The sequence below is a fragment of the Plecotus auritus genome, assembly GCF_963455305.1.
Source record: "Plecotus auritus genome assembly, chromosome: 9".
Taxonomy (NCBI): Eukaryota; Metazoa; Chordata; class Mammalia; order Chiroptera; family Vespertilionidae; genus Plecotus; species Plecotus auritus.
The window spans coordinates 85,755,180-85,776,881 of record NC_137783.1 but is presented as its reverse complement, the minus strand read 5'-3'; the positions used below and the strand labels follow the sequence as shown (position 1 = coordinate 85,776,881).

The 21,702-nt window shown below is 39.5% G+C and overlaps 1 protein-coding gene and 1 pseudogene across 2 annotated transcripts in view; both read left to right on the top strand.

Moving 5' to 3' along the window:
• CFAP300 (cilia and flagella associated protein 300) overlaps positions 1-21,481 on the top strand; it is a 39,054-nt gene extending 17,573 nt beyond the window's left edge. The window contains exons 4-7 of the mRNA XM_080641313.1: positions 6,374-6,540; positions 11,526-11,698; positions 17,998-18,064; positions 19,547-21,481. Of these exons, the coding sequence (XP_080497439.1) occupies positions 6,374-6,540; positions 11,526-11,698; positions 17,998-18,064; positions 19,547-19,675 (536 nt within the window). The 3' untranslated portion in view covers positions 19,676-21,481. The remainder of the gene's footprint in view (positions 1-6,373; positions 6,541-11,525; positions 11,699-17,997; positions 18,065-19,546) is intronic.
• On the top strand, positions 9,197-10,030 carry LOC308234092 (glutaredoxin-3-like; annotated as a pseudogene). The gene has a single exon. The product of its transcript is annotated as a glutaredoxin-3-like (transcript).
• Positions 21,482-21,702: the final 221 nt, after the last annotated feature.

Sequence of the window (21,702 nt, the reverse complement as noted above, 5' to 3'; positions counted from 1 at the left end):
GGTGAACCAATGTTAAAGAAATGAGATGGAACCTCCTTCACTACAGGCTGCACTGCTTGATTGCCAGTGAGTGTTGGTTCATCCTCTCAGCCAGCTGCCATTGCCCCCTTCATTTAGACACAGTTTGCTCTTTTTTACTTATATATAATGGGTGCTTTATATGTGTTCAGCTAAGAGCATCATATACATTATTAATTCTCAAAACAACTCAAAGGGAGTTATTATTATATGTTTTTATTTCATAAATAAGGAGTCAGAGGCATGAGCTAAGTAATTCACAGTTTTACCCAACTGGCTGCATAGAGTTGAGATTCAAATCCAGGCTCCAGAACCCAAAACCTTGACCACTGCACCCTCCTAACTCTGCCACTTCCACATTAATGAGGTTGCCAGAAAAGCGCCAACTTGGACACAAAAACAAGACACACAGTGTATTATAATGCCAGGTGGAAAATAGTACATTTTTAACTTACTGTATGATCATAGTGATGCATTATCCTATATAATAAAGAGGTGATATGCAAATTGACCATCACTCCAACACACAAGATGGCCGCCCCCATGTGGACAGAAGATGGCCGCCACAAGATGGCCAGCAGGGGAGGGCAGTTGTGGGTGATCAGGCCAGCAGGGGAGGGCAGTTGGGGGCAACCAGGCCTTCAGGGGAGGGCAGTCGGGGGTGACCAGGCCTGCAGGGGAGGACAGTTAGGGGCGACCTGGCCAGCAGGGGAGGGCAGTTAAGGGTGACCAGGCTGGCAGGGGAGCAGTTAGGTGTTGATCAGGCTGGCAGGGGAGTGGTTAGGGGGTGATCAGGCTGGCAGGCAGAAACAGTTAGGGGCAATCAGGCAGGCAGGCAGGTGAGCGGTTGGGAGCCAGCTGTCCTGGATTGTGAGAGGGATGTCCCTCATATTAGACATCCCTCGAGGGGTCCCAGATTGGAGAAGGTGCAGGCTGGGCTGAGGAACACTTCCCCCCACCCCCATGCATGAATTTCGTGCACTGGGCCTCTAGTACATATTTTAAATGCTAGAGACATAGTGTAACCAAATTCCTACATAACAGATAGCATGTCCTATGGACTGAATTGTGTCCCTCCAAAATTCTTACACTGAAACCTTAACCTTTAATGTGATGGTATTTGGAGATGAGGCCATTAGGGTATAATTAAGTTTATATGAGGTCTGAAGGGTCCTCATTATAGGATTAGTGCCCTTATAAAAGGAGGAGGAAATAGCAGAGCTCTCTGCAATGTGTGGACAAAGTCATCTGCAAACCAAGAAGAGAGAGTCACAGAGGTGAAGCCACTACCCTGTGGATCTGGAATCAAATCAGCCAGCACCTTGATCTTGGGTATCTCAGCCTCCAGAGCTGTGAGAAATAAATGTCTGTTGTTATGCCACCCAGTCTATGGTATTTTGTGATAGCAGCCCGATCTAACTAATATGGACTTTGGAAATGGAATGCTGCTGTAGCAAATACCTAAAAATGTGGAAGTGGCTTTGAAACTGTGTAATGGAAATGGGTATAAGCTGGACGAGTTTTGAGGTGCATGCTGGAAATATGGGTTAGGGTTAGGGTTAGGGTTAGGGTTAGGGTTAGAGTTGATTCTAGTGAGGTTTCAGATAGAAATGAGGAATATGTTATTGGAAACTGGTGGGAAAGCAATCCTTGTCATAGAATGGCAGAGAACTTGGTTGAACTTTTTTAGTATTTTGTGGATATGTTGTATTGTAAATCATTGAATGAGATACAAGACACCTTAATGAGCCAATTAATTAGGAGTCATTATTGCGCATGGCCCAGACAGAGGTGTCTTTTTTCCAAATCTCTGAGCAACCCATACAGGAAGTTTTTCCATATTTATACTTTTCGAGCCTCTTTGTTTGCAGATATTACAAAGGGCTCTGTGTGAGTTATTGTTACAGACAGTTGTAACCTTGAATACATAATGAGTTTGTACTTGGCATAATTATTATCAGTATTAGTCTATTTTAGTCTATTACATTGGATGGCTAGCTTGCAAGGTCAGACAGTTAAGTTTATGTTTTTCTATTATTTGAACTAAAAACAAAGTCATTTTACAGAATAACAGACTGTCTTAAAGTGACAGAGTTTATAATAACAGAGTTTACAGGACTAGGGACTATCTAACAATAGCAGAGAATTCAAACAGCAGTTTTTTTTATACAAGATGGAGGTTACTATGCTTCAGATAGTAGAACTTACAAGTGATAAAATTGGATATTTAACTGAGGAAACTTCAAAGTATGAACTTAGTTCCTCTAGAATGCTTATAGTAAAACTAGGAGCCCAGTGCACGAATTTGTGCACCTTGAACTGTGGGCCTGTGGGCCACAGGGCTGGGATAGGCACAGGGGCAGGTCTCGGCCCATCCTTCGCGCCCCCGCCTGGCCCCTCCCACTGCCCCCCCCCATCCCCTGCCTGCTGGCAGCCCCTCTCCTGCTGCTGCAGCTCCCACACGCTGACGGCGCTGGCCCCACTCACACCCACTGACAGCACGGAGCGATTGGGACTGGCACCAGCAGTGGGTGCGAGCAGGGCCAGCACCATCAGCGGGTGTGAGTGGCGGCTGCTGCCCCAATCGTCCCTCAGGGGCAGGGGGAGATGGAGAAGCCACAGGGCCAATCAGGACCTATAGCCGCTGCTCACAACTGCTGATGGCGCCAAGTAATCAGGACCAGCACCAGGCAGGGCACCGACAGCAGGTGCAGGTCGGAGGCGCCGGCTGCAGGTACAAGTGGCAGCTCCGGCACTGGCAGCGGGTGCAAGCAGGGCCGGCACCAGCAGCATGTGCAAGCACCAGGCAGGACCGCGGTGTGTGAGAGCAAAGAATTTTCAGTAACCACCAGAGGCTCGCCCCGATGACAGTGATCAGCGCCCTGCCTTGGTCTGGTGCCCCCCACTCACCTGCTCCACCATCCTGCCGCGGCCAACACCTGTCATGTTCCACACACGCCCCCTGGTGGTCAGCACATGTCATAGCAACCGGTTGTTCCGTTATTCTGGTTATTCCACCGTTTGGTCTATTTACATATTAGCCTTTTATTATATAGGATATGAAAGGAGAGCAATGAATTGAACAAGTAATTGTTAAGCAGAAAGGAACCAGATCTTGAAGATTTGGAAAATTCTCAGCATATTCATATTGCAAAAAATGAGAAAGCTTGTTCTAAAGAGTGTGACTGAGCTACCATTTGATAAAGAGATCACAGGCTCAATTTATGGACTTAACTGGCCATTTCAACAGAAGCCAGAAAATGAGATGGGGATTGTACTAGCAAAGACTGCCAAAAGACGAAAGGAAGACTGTCAGACATCTTAGATCCTACAGGAACATACCATAGAGCCATTCAGCTGCAAATATGCTCTATCTATAATAATAAAAGCATAATATGCTAATTAGACTGGACGTCCTTCCAGACGACCTTCTGGATGAAGCTGGGGCTGCGAGGGAAGCCTAGATCCTGGGTGCCTGCCAGTGGCCGGAGGGAAGCCCGGGTCCCAGGTGTCAGAGGGAAGCCGGTGCTGGCAGCCGGGGGAAGGAAGGCCTACTCTTGCACAAATTTCGTGCATCAGGCCTCTAGTTTCTCAATAAAAGAAAAGAACTGAGAATGCAATTTAGAGATCATCAGAGCTACCCCCTCAGTTTCAACAACATACTTCACCTTGAGGAATCACAGAGGTAGAGCCTATGGATCTGGAAGGCAGTGCATTGAACCAAAAGGATTAGTTTTGGGGCTTAAAATCTAATGGAATTTGCCTTGATAAATTTTAGGCTTGCTTGAAACCATCATTCCTTCCTTCTTTCCTATTTCTCACTTTTGAAATGGAAATGTCTATCCCTATGCCTGTCTCACCATTGTATTTTAGAAGCGCATAACTTGTCTGGTTTCACAGGTTCATAGCTGGAGAGGAATTTTGCCTCAGGATAAATCATACCTCTAGTTTCACCCATACCCGATTTAGATGATATTTAGATGAGACTTTGGACTTTTAGAGTTTATGCTGGAATGACTAAAACTTCTAGTGCTGTTGGGATAGAATAAATGTATTTTGCATATGAGAAGGACATGAATTTTGGGGTCCAGAGACATAATGCTATGGACTGAATTGTGTCCCTTCAAAATTCATATGTTGAAGTCCTAACCTTATCCATTGCCTCATCTAACCCTAATTACTTTCCAAGGGTCTAATGTCCAAATACTATTACATTGCGGGGTGGGGTTTCAACATATTAATTTTAGAGGGACACAATTCAGTCCATAACAAATGCTATTTCTATGCCTCAGATTAAGTAGTTTGTATTTAATTACCTTCTCATAATCCAAACCCTCCTGTCACTCCTCACATCAGAGCTCGGGTACATTTGTTAAAATGGCAGGTTGCCCAATGTTTATCTCTCATTCTGTGGCCACCAACCCATTTTTGAAGACTGTCTTGCTCTCCACTGCTCTTGTTCTTTGACCTTTTAATATTGCTTAGACCTACTCTGTCATTTTCTGTGGGCTTTTTCCTTTATTCCCCCAGAAGATTTTGCCTCTAAAACACAAGGAGCTTTTCTTAGCAGCATTGCTTTTGAAATTACTGAGTATATATAATTCCTGGCTCCTTCTTGCCTTTACACTAGCCCAGCTCAGGTCCTAGCAGGATTCTAGGTGGACAACCAGAGTGAGGAAGTGCAAATAATTGCCAGTATTACTCCTCTGAATCTCAAACAACTTCTTGGGTTAAAGATCTGGCAAATGTATGAGGAGAGGACACACCAAAACCCACCATACCTTGGTCTACAATCTCCATAGAACTTTGAAGAAAGAAGACCAAAACCCCTCTATATCTGAGTGAGAGCATGTATATATGTGGATGCATAAAAGGGGGGAATTGAACGATTCATTAAGGAAATAATAAAAATACTCACTTTAACCTTTATGTATTTCTGTAATTTAATAGAACTTCTAATAACAGAAAATCCATCCCTGAAAGACATATTTAGGAAATAAGTGGGGAGGGGTAAGAGCTAGAGCTACAAGAGAAAAATAGACAAAACACCATGATTTCACATTTCTCTAATCTCAAACTTGTGATAACTTGATTAGGGCCTGGTTTGAAATATACCTTAAAAAGGAAAACTTTTTTTTGCAATAATACTGTAAATGAGATCACCATGAAGAAATTTTTAAATGGAAAGGGACATTTTTGAGACATCCTCAATGACTTTAGAAATACCCATTAGTTATATTAATTAAAATTTTGTAATATGCATTAAGCATAATATAAATCCAAAGTCATAAAGTAATTCCTGTGTTTTTATAGGCAATTCTGATATGTGCATTAAAACTGATCTAAAAACCTCCTACTACACACAAAAACATCTATTTCATTTTAAAGCACTTTCTAATTTATATATCCTTCATCTAGGCCTGAAATGGTGAAATTTTGTTATAAAACTTTAATGATTTTTTTTTTAACCCCCACCGGAGGATATTTTTCCATTGATTTTAGAGAGTGGAAGAGAGAGGGAAAGACAGAAACATCGATGTGAGAGAAACACATAGATTGTTTATCTCCTATACGTGCCCCTGACCAGGGCTCGGGCCGGGGAGGAGCCTGCAACCAAGGTACGTGCACTTGAGCGGAATCGAACCAGGACCCTTTGGTTGGCAAGCTGATGCTCTATCCACTGAGCCAAACCAGCTGCAGCCGTGGGCAAACTACGGCCCGCGGGCCGGATCCAGCCCGTTCGGCTATTCTATCCGGCCCGCGGAGCTGAAAGAGCAGAGGGTTCTCTTGCTCTCCCCTCCGCTCCTTTATTTTGAATTTATATTAGTTCACACAAACACTCCATCCATGCTTTTGTTCCGGCCCTCCGGTCCAGTTTAAGAACCCATTGTGGCCCTCGAGTCAAAAAGTTTGCCCACCCCTGGTAGGGCATAAACTTTCAATGATTAATAAAAATGAAAAGCTTTGCCCTGACCGGTTTGGCTCAGTGGCTAGAGCATCAGCCTGTGGACTCAAGGGTCCCAGGTTCGATTCCGGTCAAGGGCATGTACCTTGGTTGCGGGCACATCCCCAGTAGGGGGTGTGCAGGAGGCAGTTGATCGATGTTTCTCTCTCATCGATGTTTCTAACTTTCTATCCCTCTCCCTTTCTCTCTGTAGAAAATTAATAAAATATATTTAAAAATGAAAAGCTTTAAAATAATAATTTAATTAAATTCTTAAACTAATGTATCTTTTAAATATATCAAAACATGCCTGATATCATTACTTTGAACCTCTGCATAGTAATGCTTATTTTGGAAATAATTGCAAATATTAAACTAATTTTATATGTCTATAAAATACCTTTTTTTCAGGAACTGAAGTGAAAAAAATTGAAGCTATAAATGTTCCTTGCACACAGCTTTCAATGTCATTTTTTAAACGGTTATACAATGAAGATATTGTACGAGACAGTGGACATATTGTTAAATGTTTAGATTCTTTTTGTGATCCCTTTCATATTTCTGATGAGTTACGAAAGGTAAGTACAGAATTTTTAAATTTCACAATAAAATTTTATTTCAGAAACTGCTTATGTCAAAAACTTTTACCTGTCTAAAACCCACAAAATACCTCTTAGCAATTAATAATGATCAGTACATTGGTAGGTTTCTTGGATGACACTTTTACTATCAACTTAATTATTTGTGTATTTCAGTAGTTCTCAACTGGGTGCTCCTGGCATCTAATGGGTTGAGGCCAAGGATGCTGCGAAACATCATACAATACACAGGACAGCCCCTCACAACAAAGTTATCGGGCCCAAAATGTTCAGTAGTGTAAGGTAACAAAACCCTGACCTATGTAATAGATGGCTATTTTTCTTCAATGTGGGGCTCTTAACATACCAAATGAGTATTTTAAAACATACCTGGAATAAAATAGTATTTTTATATCCTTTCTGAGATTTTTTTAAAAAGCCATTTGATTAAGTTAATTTTTGTTTTAGTGGGGTTTTGAACCTGGAATCAGAAGACATGGATGATTTTACCTAATTTCTGAGTTATGTACAAGATAATAACTATAGGTAAATCATTCAATATGTTGAGCCTCAAGATCTTACCTGTAGAGATTAAAATGTCCATTCTAGGCTTTGGGCAGGTAGCTCGGTTAGAGCGTCATCCCGATATGCTAAGGTTGCGGGTTTGATCTCGGGTCAGGGCCCATACAAGAATCAACCAATGAATGCATAAATAAGGGAAACAACAAATCTCTCTCTCTCTCTCTCTCTCTCTCTCTCTCTCTCTCTCTGTCTGTCTCTCTGTCTCTCTCTCTCTCTCTCTCTTTCTCTATTTTTCTCTCCCTTTCTCCCCTTCCCTCTCCATTCCTCTCTCTCTAAAATCAATAAATTTTTTATAATGTCCATTCTACCTTCTTCCTGAAATCATTGAGAAAAATTAGTGGACAAAGCATTTAAATACTCTTTTTAAAAGGTATAAAATGCTGTTGAAATATTATCATTATTTTAATTATTGAGAAAGTATTTACAAAGTGGTTACAAATTAGGGCTTTGTTATCAAATAGACATAGGTTCAAATCCAGGCTCTGCCACTTTATAATTGATACTTAATGTCTATAAACCTCAGTTTCTTATAGACATTACATTATCTTATGAATTATGTAAGATAATGCATTTAAAGTGCTTAGCACAATGCTTGGCACTTAGTAAGCTTTTGATAATATTAATAATTACTATTTTTATTCTACATTAAGCGAAAGGGAGATATGCAAGTCTAATATGTTGCAAATCCATATAGAAATGAACTAGGGAAGCTACTGATGTACCATGATAGACACAATAATCCTGTCTGTAGGAGACCAGGAGGCATCCAGCTAGTCTATACATTGATCTACACTAGTAAAATACCTAAGAGAACTCTTAGTTTAAGAAAATAAAATGAACTAATTGAGAATAACCAAACTCGTCCAATTGAATGAGACTATAGTTTGGTCTTAAGTGACGTATATTTATATATAATAAGAATATAAATACTATACAGTGAGGATCTGATATTAATTTCTACTCCTTCTTACCATGTATTGGAAATTATCATTCAAAAAGTGTCTAGTCTGGGTTTCTCTCCTTTTGGGTACAATTAATCTCAGCTCTTCTCTCTGTCACTGATCTGTGTTAACTTTTTTTGTCTCAAGGCCCTTACCCCTAATTTTGGAGAGTTTTACCAACACTTCTACAGAGAGCCTCAGCAATGGACTTTTTAAAAAAGAGGATTTGATTTCCAATAGAGTACTCTGTTTAAAACTGCCTGCTGTGGCTTGTCTTAGTTATGCCATGAATAGTGCACCTTTATTCAGGAAGTGCTGGGACTCAGTGTTTTTCTGATAGTTGCCTGTATGTTTTGCTCCTGTGTTCTTTGTTACTGTATTCTTTTAATTTGATTGCTTTTTAGTTGAAAAATAAGTAACTCCCAGATTTAGCATGAAATATAAAGGGCCCCCCATTGTACAGCAAAATGGATTCTATTGCCAATACTGTGTAACATAAGTACTGATGATAATAACCTCCTTTCTGACTGCAGCTCGGAAGTTGGCTCCTTGACCGTTGCATACCAAATCACTAAACAGATCTACATGTGAATGGAGAGAAAGATCAACCATGGAATGTTATTGTTTAACATTCATTCCAAAAATAATTTCTAATTATTATAATTTTTAAATTGCATAAGCTAGTCAACTCAACATATGAGAGTGCTCGTAAGGAATGTGTTAACAATTCATTCTTGGGGGGCGGTTGGGGCGGCGGTAGTGGAGGTCGGCTCACCCCAGCAGTTTCTGAGGAGCTGCTGTGTCTCAAAGCCAAGTCCCTCGTTGTGGTCCATTTTGGGGCACCGTGGGCTCCGCAATGTGCTCAGATGAACGACGTGATGGCAGAGTTAGCCAAAGAGCACACCCAGGTTTCGTTTGTGAAGATTCGCGCATCAGCTATCACACGGTGTCTTGTTGAGGGGAGTTATCACAGAGCGTGCACTCACCTCATTTCACAGGCATTCACGTGGGCGCAGATACCAGCAGCCAGGAACCTGCAAGTTGGAAGCTGAAGCTGTTCCTGAAGTATCTGAAAAATATGAAATTAGTTCTGTTCCCACGTTTCTGTTTTTCAAGAATTCTCAGAAAATTGACCAATTAGATGGTGCACATGCCCCAGAGTTGACCAAAAAAGTTCAGTGACATGCATCTGTGGGCACCTTCCCACCCAGTGGTAGTGAGCACCCCAAAGAAGACCTCAACCTTTGCCTGAAGAAATTAATTCATGCTGCCCCCTGCATGCTGTTTATGAAAGGGACTCCGCAGGAGCCGCGCTGTGGTTTCAGCAAGCAGATGGTGGAAATTCTCAACAAACACAATATTCAGTTTAGCAGTTTTGATATCTTCTCAGATGAAGAAGTTCATCAGGGCCTCAAAACCTATTTCAATTGGCCACCTACCCCCAGCTCTATGTGTCTGGCAAACTCATAGGAGGACTCGACATCGTGAAGGAGCTGGAAGCATCTGAAGAACTAGATACAATTTGCCCCAAAGCCCCCAAATTAGAGGAAAGGCTCAAAGTACTGACAAATAAAGCTTCTTTGATGCTCTTTATGAAAGGAAACAAACAGGAAGCTAAGTGTGGATTCAGCAAACAGATTCTGGAAATACTAAATAGTACTGATGTTGTGTATGAGACATTTGACATTGGAGGATGTGGAAGTGCGGCAGGGATTAAAAACCTTCTCCAATTGGCTCACGTACACACAGCTGTATGTGAAAGGGGAGCTCGTCGGAGGGCTGGACATCGTTAAGGAACTGAAAGAAAATGGTGAATTGCTGCCTACACTGATAGGAGGAAATTAGTAACAGTTCAGCGTGGTGCCCAACTAGTGCAGGAAATACTTCGTTACAGCCGAGCGGCTCGTGGCCAGGCCTCCCCACGGTCGTGGGAGGAAAGGCCCCCTCCTGTCGCTGTGTCCCACAAAGCTGTGCTAAAGACATGTGTTACCATTTCCCCACCAAAAATAGAACGCAATAAACGAATTCAGTTAAAAAAAAAAACAATTCATTTTTTTAAAAATTAAACATATCAGGGTGACATTGGTTAATAAGATTATATAGGTTTCAAGTGTACCTTTCTATATGGTACATGAGCTGTGTATTGCATTGTGTGCCCACCACCCAAAGTCAAATCATCTTCCATCACCATATATTTAAACTGTTCATTCTTAAGGGCTTTAGTTACCCTTGTAATAAGCCAGATCTTTAGGTAGCTACAACCTTGGGCTTTAGTATCACATCATTCCTTACAGAAGGGGAGGAAGGGAGAGAAGGGAGATGTACAAGTGGCACACCCAAAGAGCAGTGAACTACGGACCACTTCCCCTTACCTATCTTACTATACAGTATATACTTTGGCTTTCATCAAGTAATTATAAGTAAACTTTATATAGACAGCACCATAGAGTTTATTATTTTTTTAAATGCCTCATATAATGACGTTGTGATGAATTTTCATTTGAGATTGGGGTCAATAAAATGTTAAGCTTAATCAGTTTTCCTAATTAAGTGTACTTCTTGCTACCTAGACAGTGATTATTGTATAACTTATGTTTCCCTCTTTTATCTGTATGGTGATGTTAAATGTATGTATAATATTTATAACTTTTCTCCATTTAGAGTTCCTTATGTGTATTTGTTTTCTCTTCCCATTTTATTTCTTGGTAAGAATTTTTAAAATCCTTTATTATGTTTATCTTATTTTATCTATATTTTATTGTTAGCTATTTACCGTACTTTAAAAAGTATATGGGATATAAACAATTTAATAAAATAAATATGTTATAGCATACATTCATCACCTTGTTCATGTCCACCACAGTCAACAAATTAATTGCCTGTAATGCCCAATGATATAAGAAAATCCCCAACATCACACCTAGTCAAACTATTTTCTGAAAGAGAGAAGGAAAGGGAGAGGCGGTTATGAGGCTCTAATTACCTGAATAGTTCAAAATGGGTTAACTGTGGGGATAAGGAAAGTAGTGACCCAAACACCGGAAGGTGAGAGGACATAGAAAATGACCATTGTGTTTAGCCTCCATAGAAGCAAAGACTATAGACCTAATTCGATGGAGAAACTTCTTTTATTTGTGCTCCAGTTGTTTCCAAATAAGATTTAAGGTGACTCAACACTAAATTGCAACAGCACTAAAACAATTACTGAAGATACAAACTAGAACAAAGAAAGTAGAAGAGAAGGTTTAAGTTTAGATTTAGATTTGTTTCTTTCATTGGAGGTCAGTACCTAAGGATAAAATGGTGGTGAAAACCAGCTGCAAGTCTCACAGATCACTCTCACCAGTTCTCAGGATTGGTTATTAAAATAGGACTAAGATTATATAAATTGAAATTTGCAAAAACACAAAAATTAGAACCTCGAATTATGTTACATTAAGATGAATTTCTCATCTTACATAGGTTTTGCTAGTGGAAGACTCAGAAAAATATGAAATATTCAGCCAACCAGATAGAGAAGAGTTCCTGTTTTGTCTTTTCAAACATCTTTGCCTTGGTGGAGCCCTTTGTCAATATGAGGATGTGATTAATCCATATCTGGAAACAACAAAGCTTATCTATAAAGATCTAGTAAGGTAATGTTGCTAGATTACAATATGTAAACCTCTAGTTACATTATTTGTAAAATTATTTGTTAAAGTATGGTGGGATTACCCAACATCTGTTTGTGGTCCTGTTAGCAACCAAAGTAAATAAAAATGGCACCACCCTGACCTCCTCATAGCCTCCTCCTCTTCCAGGCTAGAAAATGTCTCGATTTCTCTGTCCCCCCCTTTTTAAAAAAATACATTTTTATTCATTTCAGAGAGGAAGGAAGAGGGAGAGAGAGAGAAACATCAATGATGAGAGAGAATCATTGATCGGCTGCCTCTACTGGAATTGAACCCAGCACCCTTGAGTCCACAGGCTGATGCTCTATCCACTGAGCCAAACTAGCTAGCGCTCCCTGTCCCTCTTTTAGTGCTCAGTCCCCTCATTCTTCACCTTCCTCTTGTTGTTTCCTCATTCATACCTGTTACCTGCTCCATTCCTCATTAGCAACTGCCATCTTCCAGGTCTCCTCCTTTACCCCAGGCCTCCTATTAAATCTCAAGAGAACAGAAGATCCCTCAGGATGTTTGAATTTGCTTGACTAATAGTTAAAAAAAAATTTACCTTTGTAATTTTTGGAAGAATTTTCATCTAAGTGTAATCTTTAGTTTTTAAACTAATCCCAAATCCCAGTTTCTTTTAAGTATTCTACTAGGTTTTTTTTTTTTCTTTATGAAGATCAAATGAGGATAAAAACTATATCTTTTATTTATACTTTAATTTTAAATAAAATGAAAGTTCTTTGGTTGGGTTTTTCTGTGATAAAGATATTGGACCATCTTTATAGGCAAAGGGGATAGGAACAAGTGAAACAAAGGGCCCCAGAGTGTAGCTATAAAATTTACTTTACCAGGAAAACAACAGAATTTACTTCTATCAAACTCCTCATTGTTACTTACACTCAACACCTCAGTTTTCTTATCTATTTCATGTATCATATAGCTATACAAAAAACTATATTACTTAGCTATTTTATTTTAGTTAATTTCTGATATATGGTTTTAAAAACAAAAATATTTCTATATGTGATCTCTGATTTTTATGAAAAAGTTATTAAAGGTTGCTGGAAGAGATATATTCGAAACAGAATTTCAGAAAAAGCACACACATACCTACATCAAACATTCTGTTCTTACCATTTGCAGCTCATGAAAACTTACAAGACCACTTGTAGCACTCCCTGTGGACACTTCTCATTATACCTAGACATACACACACCCCACTGCCACCACAGTGTGTTGTTTCTCATCAGCCACATGAACCTGTGGAATTCCTCACTAATATGCCCTGTGGAGGAGGAAATTCTATTGGAGATATTTGAAATACAAGTAACTTTAGAACCTAATCATTGAAGAAACTTCTGTTTTGCCCAACATTCCCTTTCCTGGATTCTTATTTGTGATTCTCTTCTACACTCTTTGGGTGCTAAGAAAAAGTATGCCTCAAAGACTAATGAAATCAGTAGCCAAAATTCAGGACATCTTACAGACAAATATAAATTGTGTCCATGGAATCACTTAACCAGGCAGCCAGTAAGTGTTAATATTGTGCACAGAACTCTGCCAAACTCTAAGCTTCAGAGTCCTTAGAGCCTAAAGAGACTGCAAAAAGGAGCATCAGATAGTCCTTGACCTTAAGGAAATTACAACAAACATTAAATAATAGTAATGTAAATTGTTTAAAATCTTTTATAAGTAAAATTTTTATATAATCAAATGTTCAATTAATTATAGGCAAATGTTTATAGCTTTTTATACCTTATACATGCTCCAGAAATTCAAAAGAGGAAATTGTCAATGTCAGCAGTCAGGGAACTCTTGAATCAAATCGAGTCCATGAGAGCCAGCAAAGAGGAGGGCAGCCTATTCCCAGTGCAGGGGAGAGGCACACAAGTCCTCATGCTGGGGGAGGTGGGGAAGGAGCCCAGCCCAAATAGAGCCAAAACAGGGCTGATCCTCAGAAACTAGCACAAATGATATCAATAAGAAAAAGTTTATTTGATAAGCACAAACTTTTATAAGGTGGTTTGGTTTTTTTAGATTTTTTTTTAAATTGGGTAATTTCCATACACTAAAGTGAACAAATCACAATGTACATACAAGTTGGTGAATTTTTATATATGTTTACATTCATATAAACACCTTCAGATCAATATTTAAAATTTAAAAAATAAAATTAGATGTAACTGTAGATAGGTTCTGTATTTTGATCTGGTTGGTTGTGTATGCGTATACAAGTGTTTTAAATGTAGTTGTCATAGCACAAAATTTTAAATATACTCTTCAACTTTTAAAAAATATATCTCGGACATTAGATAAATAAAAGAAAATTACCTCAATCCATGTCATATAAATATGTGGAAATCGGTTTAATTATATGAATCCTGGGTTTAAATCAAAATGAAATGTTTTAGAAATGAAAACAGCCTAAGAATCTTGAATCCTGAAATGGCTTAGGTCTGGCCATTCCCAATAGCTGCACAGGCTCAAACACGCGCGCACACACATACACACACACACACACACACACACACACCCTCACCCTCCCGCAAAGCCCACCCTCTTCCTCCTTTCTCTCTTCTCCCATTACTTTTACATAAGCAGCAAAGGAGAAGCAGTGCTTTCACCTGATAAAGTGAAGAGGAGGGATATATCCTTTAAATTTAACCTACACATTATATCTGAGTAATACCCTTGATGCGTATGTAGGTACAGGATAAACAGGTGAGGTGTAGGAAAAGAGAACTGGACTCTGTGTCAACTAGGTTCTATTCCCAGAAATACCACTTTTAGTTGGAATGTCTTAAATACATCATTTAACTTTTCTAGTACTAACTATACTAATAAAAGAGTAATATGCTAATTAGACCAGGAGACCTTCGGACATCCTTCTGGACAAAGCCTGGGGCTTGGCCGGCCTGCAAACCGCCCCCAAATGGCCCTCAGCCCCTTGCTCAGGCTGGCCACGCCCCCCAGCGGGTACCCTCACCCCGATGGGGGCATAGCCAGCCTGCAAACCACCCCTGGCCCCTTGCCCAGGCTGGCCCCCACATGTGCACCAGGCCTCTATCTTCTATACTAATAGAAGGGTAATATGCTAATCAGACCAGGAGACCTTCCAGACATCCTTCCAGACAAAGCCATGGTGGCGGGGCCAAGGCAGTTAGGGGCAATCAGGCCAGGAGGGGAAAGCAGTTGGGGGTGATCAGGCCAGCAGGGGAGCAGTTGGGGGCAAGCAGGCTGGCAGGGAGGGCCAGTTGGAAGCGAGCAGGCCGGCAGGGGGTGGGGGCAGTTGGGGCTGAGCAGGCTGGCAGTGGGGGGCAGTTGGGGGCGAGAAGGCCGGCCAGAGAGGGGGCAGTTGGGGGCGAGCAGGCCAGCAGGCAGAGTGATTAGGGGCGATCAGGCAGGCAGTCAGGTGAGCAGTTAGGAGCCAGTGGTCCCGGATTGTGAGAGCGATGTCCGGCTGCCGGTTTAGGACCGATCCCTGTGGGATCGGTCCTAAACCGGCAGTCAGACATCCCCCGAGGGGTCCCAGATTGGAGAGGGTGCAGGCCGGGCTGAGGGACACCCCCCTCCTTGTGCACGAATTTCGTGCACCGGGCCACTAATCTATAATAATAAAAACATAGTATGCTAATTAGACCAGACGTCCTTCTGACTGACCTTCCGGACAAAGCCGGGGCTGTGAGAGAAGCGGCCAGAGGGGAGCCTGGGTCCCAGGTGACAGAGGGAAGTCAGTGCCAGCAGCTGGGGGAAGGAAGGCCTACTCTTGCATGAATTTCGTGCATCAGGCTTCTAGTTGTTTATAACATTGGTGAAATGATGCCTACCTCACTGAGTTGTCTGATCTTTATGAGGTAAATTATATAAAGGTATTTGCAGATTATAAAGCATTATAAATATAACTCTTATATATTTACATGTAGATATCTACTGTAGTTTATTTCCTCTATCCTCAATTTGCTTTCTGACTTTATTGGTAATGTTTTTTGTTTGTTTGTTTATAATTTTTTTATTTACTAAAGTTTTACATATGTCTCCTTTTTCCCCAATAGATCCCCCCCCCCTGCCATTCCCACCGTGGGCAAGCCCCCACCGCCCCAGTGTCTATGTCCATTGGTTATGCTAATATGCATGCATATAAGTCCTTTGGTTGCTCTCTCAACCCCCCTCCCCTGCCATTTGTCTCTGGATTTATTCTTTTTTTAAAAAATATATTTTTATTGATTTCAGAGAGGAAGGGAGAGGGAGAGAGAGATAGAAACATCAATGATGAGAGAGAATCATTGATGGGCTGCCTCCTGCATGCCCCACACTGGGGATCAAGCCCGCAACCCAGTCATGGTTGACTGGAATCGAACCTGAGACCCTTCAGTCCACAGGCTGATGCTCTATCCACTAAGCCAAACGGGTTAGGGCTCTGGATCTATTCTTGTTCATCAAATTATGTTGATAATTATATCCCACATATGAGTGAGATCTCGTGATATTTATCTTTCTCCGACTGGCTTATTTCGCTTAGCATAATGCTCTCCAGTTCCATCCATGCTGTTGCAAATGGTAAAAGTTCCTTTTTTATAGCAGCATAGTACTCCATTGTGTAGATGTACCACAGTTTTTTAATACACTTACCTGCTGATGGGCACTTAGGCTGTTTCCAAAATAGGGGTGCATATATCCTTTCTAATTGGTGTTTCTGGTTTCTTGGGATATAGTCCTAGAAGTGGAATTACTGGGTCAAATGGGAGTTCCATTTTTAACTTTTTGAGGAAACTCCATACTGTCTTCCACAGTGGCTGCACCAGTCTGCATTCCCACCAGCAGTGCAAGAGGGTTTCTTTTTCTCCACATCCTCACCAGCACTTGTCGTTGGTTGTTTTGTTGATGATAGCCATTCTGACAGGTGTGAGATGGTACCTCATTGTTGTTTTTATTTGCATCTCTCAGATGATTAGTGACTTTGAGCATGTTTTCATATGTCTCCTGGCCTTCTGTATATCCTCTTTCAAAAAGTGTCTATTTAGATCCTTTGCCCATTTTTTGATTGGATTGTTTATTTTCCTTTTGTTAAATTGTATGAGTTCTCTGTAATTTTGGAGATTAAAAGCTTATCTGAAATATTATTGGCAAATATGTTCTCCCATGCAGTGGGCTTTCTTGTTGTTTTGTTGATGGTTTCTTTTGCTGTGCAAAGCTTTTTATTTTGATGTAGACCCATTTGTTTATTTTCTCCTTAGTCTCTATTGCCCTAGGAGCTGTGTCTATAAAGATATTGCTGTGACATATGCCTGCTATTTTGCTGCCTATGGAATCTTGTAGGATTTTTATGGTTTCCCATCTTACATTCAAGTCCTTTAGCCATTTTGAGTTTGTTTTTGTGTATGGTGTAAGTTGGTGGTCAAGTTTCATTTTTTTGCATGTATCTGACCAAATTTCCAACACCATTTATTGAAGAGACTGTCTTGACTTCATTGTATGCTCTTGCCTCCTTTGTCAAATATTAATTGAGCATAATGGCTTGGATCGATTTCTTGGTTCTCTGTTCTGTTCCATTGGTCTATATGTCTGTTCTTGTGCCAATGCCAGGCAGTTTTGAGAACCGTGGGTTGGTGATATAGCTTGATATCTGGTATTGTGATCCCTCCAACTTGGTTCTTCTTTCTCAGGATTGCTGTGGCTATTCAGGGTCTATACTGGTAATGTTTTGTGGAGAGTGTAACTGAAAGACAGCTACTGAGAGGACATGCTTTTAATATTATATAATTTAGTAATACATAATTTAACAAATAGCTTCCATATACATTATCCCACTTAATTCTCCTATAATCCTAAAAGGAACCATAATATGCCTCATTTACATATGAGAAAATTGAGGTTCAGAAATATTAATCTTGACCAAAGTGAAATAACATCAGTGGCAGAACTGGCATTTGAGTTTAAGTTGTGTAGTTCTTTAGTTAATGTATATTTATCTACCCTTCCAATTCACTACACTTCAATCTAACTTTTACCAATTCTCGTTTTTCCAATAATTGTCTCTGGCCTTGGAGTCATGTCGTTTGAATCTCAGATTGACCCCAACCTTCTAAAATTCAGATTTTTGCAATTCCAACTCAGTTGACTTTGCATCACCCTTGAATGAAACCGCAGCTGCCACCCTTTTTAAATCACTTTATTTGGATGTTATATATTTCCATATTACATATGATTAAGAACACCTGAGTACCAAATGTATTATGCCAATGCTCGTTATATTTAAAATGTATCTTTCTCCCTTATTTTAGTGTTCGAAAACATCCTCAAACCAAGGAAATACAAATTACCTCTTTCATCTTTAAAGTTACAGCATATGTAAGTGGAGAGGAAATTTACTACCAATGAACTTAATTACTTGCTATTAACAGGGTTGTTACAACTGGAGTTAGCAGTTAGGGCTATGTTATGCCTATGAAAAAAGATGATGATATTTAGCTTTTTGTTAAATTTAAGGTATGCTTTTATTTGGAGAACAGTATGAACTTTTCCCCCTACCTTTCTTTCTGTTGTACATGTCTAATAATAGTCCTTAGTAAGAGCTAAATCTGTGACTCATGGGAAGTAAATCATAGTTCTCTGTCAAACCACACCTATAGGTCAAATAAGTAAGAATGCCATAGATGTCTTTGTGCCACAGAATCAGATGCTTGAATTTTAGTAGCATACAAAAGTGTCTTCATTCAATCAGTTCAATGTTTATTGAGTATTTACTGTGAGGGGCTAGGTGCTTTTTATTGATAAACAAAAGAAACATAGTCCCTAATAGTACATATGGACCATGTTTTAAAAGAAAGCAAAGATAGAAGAAAATTGCAAAATGGAAATTTTAGCAATATTAGCACTTTATAAGCACTTTTTCAAAAGATGGATTTCCTTTTAGGCTACAAATTCCTTAAGGTAAAAAATTATGCATGTTTGTGTAGTAATGAACATATGTATTATTAGCATAGTAGACTGTCGATATTTTTTTCATTTTAATTTCTTTATTAATTGAGGTATTACATATTTAGCCTCATCCCCCCATTACCTTCCCAACCCCCCCCCCCCCCACTCATGCCCTCACCCCCTGGTGTCTGTGTACTTTGGTTAGGCTTATATGCATGCATACAAGTCCTTTGGTTGATCTCTCCCCTTTACCCCCACGCTCCCCTACCTTCCTTCTGAGGTTTGACAGTCTGATCAATGCTTCCCTGCCTCTGGATCTGCTTTTGTTCATCAGTTTATGTTGTTCATTATTTCCCATAGATGAGTGAGATCATGTGATATTTATCTTTCTCTGACTGGCTTATTTCACTTAGCATAATGCTCTCCAGTTCCATCCATGTTGTTGCAAATGGTAGGAATTCCTTCTTTTTTATTGCAGCATAGTATTCCATTGTGTATATGTACCACAGTTTTTTAATCCACTCATCTGCTGATGGGCATTTAGGCTGTTTCCAAATCTTAGCTATGGTGAATTGTGCTGCTATGAACATAGGGGTGCATATATCTTTTCTGATAGATGTTTCTAGCTTCTTAGGATATATTCCTAGAAGTGGGATTACTGGGTCAAAATGGGAGTTCCATTTTTAGTTTTTTAAACTCCATACTGTTCTCCAAAGTGGCCGCACCAATCTGTATTCCCACCAGCAGTGCATGAGGGTTCCTATATTTTTAAAAAATTACTTAACTGCCAATTTATTGTCAAAGATTTGATGTATGTTTCATGACATTTTAACAGAAAATATATTAGTTAAATACGTTGACTATTATTTGAATACTGTTGTGTACTAAATAATTTAAGTTTATCTTTTTCAGGATTCTGTTGGTGTGTGCTACCCTTCAAGAAAAAGTCACGAACAGACATTTTCTTACTTTATTGTGGATCCTATCATGCGTCATGTTCATGTTTTATACCATTGTTATGGCGTGGGAGAAATGTCTTAGCAGTATTCTTTCAGATAATCTATATTTACTATATTTTTATTTACCAATTTTCATTTTAATACTTATTTATAGATAAGCAATTACTTTGCAAGTTAATTCAAATAAAATGTAAAGAACCCACTTAGAGCAGAAGCAAATGGCAAGATACTTTTCTTTTTCTTTTTTAATATGTTTTTATTTATTTTAGAGAGAGAAAGGAAAAGGGGGAAAGAGAAACATTGGCTGCCTCCTGCACATCCCCTACTGGGGATTGAGACGCAATCCCGGCATGTGCCCTGACCAGGAATCAAACCGGCAACCTCTCTGTGCATGGGACAACGCTCAACCAACTGAGCCAGGGCCAACATGCCTTTCTTTAAATTTGTCTTTTAAAAAGCTAACATAGGAAAGCCAACATAGGAAATAGACTCTATCCCTAACATAGTCTATACCAATACATTTGTAGAATTTTTACAGAAGTTACAAAGAACTAAAACTCTAGTTAATATTTGTTGCATTAGAATTCAAGTGAGTCCTTAATTTTTCATTTGTTTTATTTTAGAAGCTAATTAATTCCTTATTGAAATTGTGGAAGAAACTTAAACATCTCTACTACATATCATTAATATGAATTATTAGCTGTTTAAATTTGAATTTTATTTAATTATACTTCTACATTGTATAAAGATTTATATCTCAAGGGCTGTGAAAAGTATAACAGTTTCTTTGTTTCATTTGTCCCACTTAAAATCCTCAATTAAAAAAGAATGTTCTGAAAGTAATTGTAAACTCTTTTAGCACATAATAATTAAAATTGCAGCTGCCCACAGCTAGTACAAGATCTGCATGTAAACATAGAGAGTTGCCCTGATGGTATTATTAAGTTGGCAAAAGAATAAAGAACAGGTCTCTTAGTACTGTTTCCTCATTACATTCATAAAATGAATATCTAACTTAGATGTTTTTTAATGGAAAAAGTAATTGACAAGAAATGTTGAGACTTTAAGGAGAGGCAAGTTTGTAAAATTTGTTTCTATGTTGTAAGGATAAGGATGATAATCTTGGATTTGAACTTGTGGATATATCTGGAAGGCAACTGGCAAGCTGGGTATAGAGGTCAGGAAACAGAGTTTAACTTTTAATACCTAGCACAGTGGCTTGGCACGTTAATAATTTATTGAGTGTGTATTTTCCAGATATATTCATAATCCATAGTTTTTTTAAAAAATCATATAAAAAACAAAATCAAGAACTAAGATGCCTACTTGCTACCAGAATGGATGCCTGCCACACAGACCCCCTACAATCTGGGGACCTTCTCTTTATCAATCAGTTAGTCAATCAGTTATTTTTGAGTACCAATTTCATGCAAGGCACTGTGCTATATACTTTGGGGAAATATACACTCCCTATAAACTTTGTAGAGAAGGTCATCTATAAGAGTATGTCTACGAACAGTGACTGTTACCTGAATTCAGAGATGGAAGAGATCACTATGAACTAAGCCTGGGAAGGGCTTGGCCTGGCTTCTACAAAAGAATGGATGGGGTTCCAACACCTGGAAAGGAGAGCAGGCCAGCTGAGTAGAGAAGCATGATGTGGCAAAGTGCCCTGAGCCTCGCTCTGGGATGCAAGTTCAGAGGCAGAAGATGGGGACTGATTCGGAGGAGTTGCCAGTATTTTCTCTCTGCTTTAAAGCTGGAGGTAGAATACACCTTTGAAGGAAGATCAATCCATTGTTTTGGGAAAATCATTTTAATGACCTATCTGTGATTATGCAGATTTTTATAGTAAGAGGTAGTAATAAAGACTTCGGGGTAGCCAGTCAAATTGCCTAGATTCTTACTTCTGCCATTACTTGCTGTGTGACCAAGCTAGTTATAATCTTTCTGTGCCTTAGTTGCCTCTTCTATAAAAGGGGAAATTAATAGGACTCCTTCATAAATTATTGTGAAAATTACATACACACACACACACACACACACACACACACACATAAATGGCTTAGAATGGTGCCAAGCACATAGTTTAAGTGTTCATGAATTGTG